General features: G+C 47.5%; 1 protein-coding gene across 3 annotated transcripts in view; it reads right to left on the minus strand.

The window, feature by feature from the left end:
• Positions 1–7,774, minus strand: part of TMEM192 (transmembrane protein 192) — a 26,863-nt gene extending 19,089 nt beyond the window's left edge. The window contains exons 1-2 of one of the 3 annotated variants that reach the window (XM_072975134.1): positions 7,554–7,774; positions 1,525–1,671 (exon numbers count right to left, since the gene is read on the minus strand). In XM_072975134.1, coding sequence (XP_072831235.1) covers positions 1,525–1,671; positions 7,554–7,613 — 207 coding nt within the window. In that variant the 5' untranslated portion in view covers positions 7,614–7,774. Of the gene's footprint in view, positions 1–1,524; positions 1,672–7,152; positions 7,486–7,553 lie in introns of those variants that run through there. The other 2 variants (XM_072975136.1, XM_015247004.3) reach the window with 2 other exon arrangements.
• Between the last annotated feature and the right edge of the window lie 337 nt (positions 7,775–8,111).

The raw sequence follows: 8,111 nt of genomic DNA on the forward strand, positions 1-8,111 counted from the left end.
AAAAGTAATTCATGCATAGGGTTAAACATTTGTTTTTCAAATAGTCCAAAAAAGTAAACAGTAAAATATACTAGGTGTCCCTTCCACTGAGGCCCGCAGTGCAACTAGTATCCAAAGGGTCTTGTGAACGCGTCTGGAAATATTCCATTACAGAATAAAGGAATACATGTTAAGTTTCTAGTACCAATTCCAACGTGTTGGGGAGGCTGGGGGGGACAATGCTCTGACATCAGCTGGGTGCCCCACAATTCAACTCAATTCTGACACGATCTACCTGGGGCAGATCCCAGGGGTTACACGCTCAGTCCCACAAGACTGCCCCCACGTCTGATGCTAATTCCCAGTCCAAGTTGTTCCAGTGCTTCTTACCAACCAGTTACAAATCAAAGGTTCCCACCAACTCCTCCTTGGGTTCAATTCATTTGCTAGAGGGGCTCACAGAACTCAGGAAACTTGTTTACTCACTAGATCACCAGCTTTGTACAAACAATATTAAAGATTACAAATCAACAGCCCGATGAAGAGATGCCTTGGGCCAGGTCCCAAACACAGGAGCTTCTGTCCTCGTGGAGTTTGGGGCCCAACAGGGTGGTTCACAACAAGGTTTCTGGCTCCCCAGCCTGCGCTCTCTGAACCCCTCCTTTGGGACTTTATGGAGGTTCCACTACATAGGCCCGGTTGATTAAATCACCGATCACTGGTGGTTGATCCAATCTCCAGACTCTGTCCCCTCCTCAGAGGTCAGGGGGTGGGGCTGAAAGCTGCAATCCTCTATTTCTAGTTGGTTCCCCAGGCAACCAGCCCCCACCCTTAGGGGCTGTTCAAAGCCACCTCATTAACATGAACCCAGCAGTGGTGGGGAGGGGTTGTTATGAATATCAAGACACCCATTTCACCTCTGACTCTGAAGGGATCTCAGGAACTGAGAACCAGAGACCAAAAATTACAACAAAAGATGCTCCCATTGTTCTTATCCCTCAGGAAATTCCAAGGGCTTTGGGAGCTACGAGCCGGGAACCACGGACAAAGACCAAACCGATATGAGAACTCTATTTCAGTCATCTGAATTTCCAAATCTATTTCTCATAGTCACAATATCACCTATGCAAACAACAGCCCTCTCGACTCCCTTTTAAAAGGTGCACACCACTGCGAACTACATTTTTTTCCATTCAACAATGCAATTGTGAAGGCTAGTCTCAATATACACACAGCCACCCCAGGTTTCTAAGTTCCTCTTTCAACGCTGCATACGCATTCCTTCATGTGGATGGGATGTAAGGAGCATCCTCTGGATGGCGGCAGCTTGCAGTTTCCTCACATCACAGATGGCACTGCTGTCATAAACAGTATCCTCACGTGTGCACAGGTATGTCTACAATAAATTCTTTGAAGACAGTATTGGAGTAAAACAATATGCACACTTTAAGTGTTGATAGATATAGCCAAACTGCTCTCTGAAGAGCTTACACATTTTTTAAAAACGTCACCTCTGGATGGATCACTTTCTTCCAACCAACTTACATGTATTAGTAAGAGAAGGTTTGCTATGATGACTGTAGGAAGAGGGTGGAATCTGGGTCTAAAATGAGCATGTAACGAGTGATGGGGGAGATGCTGGATGTCCAGGAGGGGGTCATCTTCGATACTTTGGATGAGGTCCAAGGAACCCTGGGTGCAGAAAAAAGGAAGCAAGCTGTAATCACCACTTTCTGGATGATGTCTCCCAGCCAAATCTACTAAACTAAAATTTCAAAATCCATTACACAAATAGAGGCAAGAAAACCCACTCCCTACCTAAAGCCAATTTTGAAAAACTACCATGAGCCGCTTGATGACTACTGCATACAAACTGGTAAAAACAACAATTATTAAAACAGGTAGAGGAAATCTTAATTCATTTGTCTTCAAATACACAAGATTAAAGCAAGTAATTTTCTTCAAGGTCTCAAAACTTACATATTGATTTAGTTAACATTATTTATATTATTGACAAAATAATTACATACGGTGGCAATTCTTAAACGGTATCTTGGCGTTCCACAAGATTTTGGAAAGTTGGTGGAGTCTTTTTTAAGAGGTCTTAAAACAAACTTTCAGGTATGACGGAAGTATTGTGGAGTACTAACAGAAACAGACCACCCTGATAGACTTCAGAATGTAGATAACAGCTTCTCAATGGAAACAACTAGCTGCAAGGTCACTGAAATAGCCAGAAAGGCTGAGCTGCAACTGAAAAATCTAGTGAGTTGTGTTTAAAGGTACTGTCTTGACAGGAAGAGTGCTTCAGGTCTCTGGTGTACATGACAATCTCTCAACCTCAGATCCTTACTGAAAACTATTATATACAAGGCGCTGTTCCTGAGACAAAGGAATGTAAGACACAGTCAAAAGGAGATGACATTTGCATCAGAGAGGTTAGGGATAAAGGCGTGCATGGCTGAATAACACAAGACTACACGGCAGAATACAGTGAATGGCATACTGCGGGGAAGCACATGATAAATTAGTGAGTGATCAGCACAGAGGACACAACCAATTTAGGTTAGCTAGCTGCACTAGAATGAGAGGGAAGTGAAGACTTGGTGGGAAAAGGGAAGCCTGAGAACAGGACATGGAGTTAGAGGATAAAGACTCCTCACTTTGGAAGGGGCGGAGAGGGGGACGAGTGGTGTAAGGGCGGGCTGCGGGGCACCAGGATTTCAAGATAACACAGCAATCTGGGGCATGACCAGAACTGGGTGGGCTTCTCAATTTCCACTCGCAGCCATTCAGCGCTGCTGCAGTTTTTTTATTCAATGTCTGGATAGCTTCCTGTTTAGTTTGCTGTGACTGTTCCAGACTGTTCCCTTCCAGACTCCTCCGCCTCTAGCTTTCTCAGTTAGGAGCTGTGCTGCCTCCGTGGCTTGTGCACCCCGAGGCTGTCCTTCCAGTTGAGGCAGTTCCCACAGGTAGCCTTCCTTGGCACCCAAGCATCTGGATCTCCCCTACGGCCCCTGCCACCTGCGGCCCAGGTCTTCCCAAGCATTTTGCGCTCACCTCCACAATCATACTGTCTTATCTGTCTTCCCCACAAGATCACATCACAGGATCCACTAACTCCCCACTTCTTCACCTTTGCAATCCTAGCGCCCAACAGGGACTCATGATTGGCACTCAGCCAACATGGGATGAATGAATGGATGCTACAGACCTGTCCTTGCCTTCCTCTAACTCAGCTAGGATATCAGCAAAGATCTGGGCTAATCAGAGAGATTATCAAGAGCTGTGGGGAGAAACCACTCTGACCAGAGGCAGTAAGTGCTGTGCTTAACGGTGGGCTCCCCCAATGAGCGGCCTGGGTTCAAACATAAGTGCTTCGAGCTGTGGGCAAGCCTCCCACCTCTCCGCCTCAGCGCCCCCACCTGTACAAAGGAGGGAGCAGCACCTGCTTCCCAGCTTTGCTGGGAAGACAAAGGCATCAGTGAACATAAAAGTGCTTGGCACACTGCCTGGCACGGAGCAAAGGTCACTAAGTATCAGCCCTGGCGTCTGCTAACTCTTGCTTTCCTTTGTTCCCCAGACAGCCTTCATTACCATTCTAACTCCTAGATCTGCTCTTTTCTTTCTGTTCTCACCACCTCAGTCCAGGCCCTCGTGGCAGGTCTCGTGGCCTTTACTAGGACCCTCGCATCTCCAGACCTTCGCGACCTTTCTCACTGGAGTCAGAGTTCTTCCAAAGTGAACACTCAAGTTTCTCTCCCCCTGTACCTTGGCTTCCTCCCCATTATCCTCAAGACGGAGTCCGAATTCTTAGTCCGGCTGTCTGCCTTACAGTTCCGTCCCAAGCAACTTGTCTGGATAGGCCTCTTACCGCCTCTCTCCTCCCGATGCTCACTGTTCAGTTTCAGTCTCTCCAGAAACCCTCCCAATCCCTGGGCCTCTTCACCTGTCAAAGGTTTGTTTCAGTAAAAATCCTGCCTTCTCTGATGCCTCCGCACTGTTCCTACCACCTTTGTCCCCTGGCGTTGTACTTTTCATTTCTACAAGTTTGAGTGGGTCTATTTTATATCTCCTGTGTGTCTTTTTAACTTTGGATCATATAGGAAAGAGTTGTAATTTTTTAATGTCCTGGTTTGCTATTCCTAGCACATCATTTTTTAATCAGTTTTAATTGACTCATTATGTGTCATATTCCACTGTCTCTTTGTGTGCCGTGATCATATTTTTCCCACTTTGTTGAGATATAATTGACATGTCACGTTGTATAAGTTAAAGGTGTACCATGAGTTGATTTGATACACTTGTATGTTGCAAAATGACGACCACAAGCATTAGCTATGACCAGCATTAGCTAATTCCTCCATCACATCACGTAATTACAGAAGCCTAGTAATTTTGGATTGGATGCCAGACATTGCAAAATTTACCTCTCTGGGTGCTGGACATATTTGTATTCTTATAAATATTCTTGAGCTTTGTTCTGGGATTTAGTTCAGTCATTTGAAACAGTTTGATCTTTTGGTCTTTCTTTTAAGGTGCTCTGTAGGTGGGGCCATACCATGTTTGGCCTGATGCTAATTATTCCCCACAAGTGAGGCACGACCTTTCTGAACATTCTACCTAGTACAGTGTGATTACAAGGCTTCCTGTCAGGCTGGTAGCACAAGTACTATTCCTGGCCTTGCTCCTTCTAATCCTTCCAGGTGGTTCTCTGACAGTCCTCAGGGAGTTTCCTTGGAAGAAGGCAGAGCAGGACTCAGCTGGACACATGCGGGGACTCTGAACCTCTCCTGAGCTCTCCTTCTGCACAGCGCTCTGCTCTCTGGGCCCTATGTCCTGTGAAGTCCATCTGCCTCCATCTCCCCAGATTCAGCTGCACCTCCCTCAACTCTGGGTCTACTAAAGCCCCGCCTGGTCCCCCTTCCTCAGTCACAGCCCCCAAACTCTCTCAAGGCGGTGAACTGGGGCAAACACGGGGCTCACATCACTTGTTCCCCATCCCTCAGAGACCATGGTCCTTCACTGTCAGATGTCCACTATCTCAAAATATGACATTTCATACATTATATACAGGTTTTGGGTTCTTTCAGGCAGGATCCTTCACGTCGGCCAGGAACAGAAGTCCCCACTACTCTCTTACACTATTATAACTCACAGTCCTAAGCACGAGGTATCCCAGCGGTTGGGATGAGATGTGCCTCATAAGGGCAGGACTCTGCATTATACCATGTTCTTTGTACCCTTAATGCCTGATACACAGCAGGTGCTCAATATGTGTGCTGAGTATTCACTCAACTCTTTTGAAAGATGGCCCAACTTCCTGGACAGTTGGGATCTGGAAATTTTTTAACAAGGTAGTGCCTTGACTCTAAGACAATAGTCCACCTTATCTCCCATGAGGTCCCCTTCATGCAACTTCTCCAGCCGAAATGCGCTTTCTGGATTGCCCCACAAATATCCTCTCTTACCTTTTTCAGAATCCAACTCATCGTTCAAGGTCCAATCAAGACTTATGGTCTCTACAAAACTCGTCCTGCCAAGTGTTTTCTTTCTACATTTAAAACTCCTATAAAACGTAATACCTGTAGTATTAATTTGGACCATTAGTCATGCTGCCTTGTATTGTTTCCTTTATGAGCAGGCCTTTTGTTTTCCCTGACTGCACTGAAGGGGTTGGGAGCAATACAGTTTCTCCTCTATGTCACTTATTAACTTTTCAAGAAATACAATGTATTTGGTGGCTATATCAAATACACTGTCCTCTGGATCCTAAAGGAAGTGTAGGAAAACCATGCAAACAGCACCCTGCACCCTGTCACTCTCTGTAACTTGCCATCTGCAAGTGACAGGTGAAGGGAAGATGACCCTGAGCCAATCTCTTCATTCCCACGATTAATAACTACATCGCTACCTGGAGAAGATAGATGTCTGTTTTTGGCCCACATCATCTCTTCCCTCTTCTTTTATGACAATACCTCTGCCTCCTTTGGGGACCCAATGTCTACCTCTGCATTATGTCTCAAGGGGATCATCCTTTGATGCTCCTCACCTTCCTCGGGCCTAGGGGTGGTCATGGAACCAAAGAGGGCGGGGCCAATCCAACTGTCTCTGGGAGCAGCACAAAGGGAGGGAGGCCGTGATTGAGGGAGCCCCATCCCACCACAGACACTGAAAGAATTCCAGTCATTGGATCTGCTGAGCTGCCCTTGTTTGGGTCCTTTCAGAGGCTTAGGTGTTCATCTACCCTATATCCTTTGGAATAAATCTCTTTCTTCCTTAAAGTAGCCTGAGTTGGTTTGCCTGCTTGCAAACAAGGAACCCTAACAAAAAACCTTTGCCTCTTTTAACTCATTTAAGTGTCTGGGCCTAAGACATGGTTTTTAGCCTTTTACTTTGTGGTAGAAATCATATCCACAAAAATACCAAAAGCAAGCAACTTACTCAGATCTAAAGTGATTTAGTTATGTAGTTGTTGGTGAAACATTACTCTCCAATTGTGTGGTGAAACAAATTTCTAGGATTGTACTCATCCTAAAGCTAAAAGCTACAGATCCAAGAACCCGAGGCAGCTTAGCCCTAACGAAAAATTTTTCCAAGAGTCTCATGTTCCTCTCAGATACTCATTTTCTCCATACATTGTCAGCTCCTGAATCTCACCCTTAAAAATTTAGAAAAAAATCCATTTTTCTTTAAATATGTACAAGTCTTAAATTTACTTTCAGGGCTTACAGTTACTTTCCATTTTCTCAACTGAAAAAATAAAATTCTTTAGTTTTATCATTAGAAATTGGTCACTATTTGCGCAAGGATCTAAGGTCTTGTAGGACTGGAACCGTGTTTCATGTGCCTTGCCCGATGCACTTCACTCAGTGCTAAGATTACAGTAATATTTCTATTACTTCATTAACCCAAATTAGTGTTTTAATATAACTGTCAACTTTGCATTTCTTCTGGGCAAGAATTTATTTCGTGTCAATGGGCAACCCAGTTAATTCTGAGCACAAACACATGCTTCCTCTAAACAATGTTTTAATGCACTTAAGCAAAGATTTTTCTAACTACCCTTCACTCCTATATACACTATATCCACTGTAACTAGGGCACTGGTTTCTTAGCAATCTGGTTTGGATCCATCTAAGGAAGGAGATTTAAAAATCCCTTCATTCCTACCATGACTCGATTCAAAACATCACGACACTGTTCATATCCAGTGAGGGTTTCCGGCTGATGACAGGGACAGGTCTGCCCAGGAAGCCGCTGCCGCTCCAGTTCATGGCCCTCAGGGACAAGCCCCGGGTCCACGAAGAGCGGGACGTCCTGCGTCCCAGCGGCCAGACGCCCCACATGCGAACCGCGGGCCGCCCCAGTTCCGGGACCCGACAAGCTCCCGCACGCGGCTGGGCGACCGCCCGGCCTCCGCTAGGAAAACAACCCCGGGGCCGGCGCGGCGCGGACCCCGCCGCCTCCCGGGTGCTTCCTCCCACGACCCCGCGCCCCGGCAGCACGGCGCAGGAGGCGCCCCTCGGGCAAAGGCTGTCCCCACCCCCGTCTCCGCCCAGCGCGCCCAGCACCGGAATTGGGGATCCGGGCCGGCCGCCCGCCATCTGCATCTGCGCACTCACGTCCTCCATACTGCCCGCCGTCGGAGGCCGCAGCCCCGCCGCCCGAGGCCGCAGCCGGGCAGCCCGGCCTCCGCACCTGCGCCTCGCGCCGCCTTCCGGGACCCGCCCCGGGGCCTGCCCCTCCCTCCCGATTAGCCGAGGCGCAGAGGGCGGGCCCCGCGGCCCGAGGCCTTCCTGGCCCCGCCGCCTCGCTTCCTATTAGCCGATGCAGAGGGGGCGGCTCCGAAACCTCGCTCCCGATTGGTCTATGCGGAAGGGGCGTGCCTCTTCCTGAAGACCAGCCTGGGGCCTCCGCTGCGGTTAGGACCGCCTGTGCTTCTGGAAGATCCCGCAACCTCCCATGCGTTCCAGGTTGGCGGAGATTTTGGCACTAAAGGATGCGTTCCAAGTCCAAGAACTGAAATATTTTTAGTAGCCACTTGCTGCTTTGTAAAACATTAACTTTTCTCCGTCTTACTTAATTTTTGTTTGCAGCACTGCCCCATGCATAGAATCAGCGATAGAATC

The sequence above is a fragment of the Vicugna pacos genome, chromosome 2 (genome assembly GCF_048564905.1).
Source record: "Vicugna pacos chromosome 2, VicPac4, whole genome shotgun sequence".
Lineage (NCBI taxonomy): Eukaryota > Metazoa > Chordata > Mammalia > Artiodactyla > Camelidae > Vicugna > Vicugna pacos.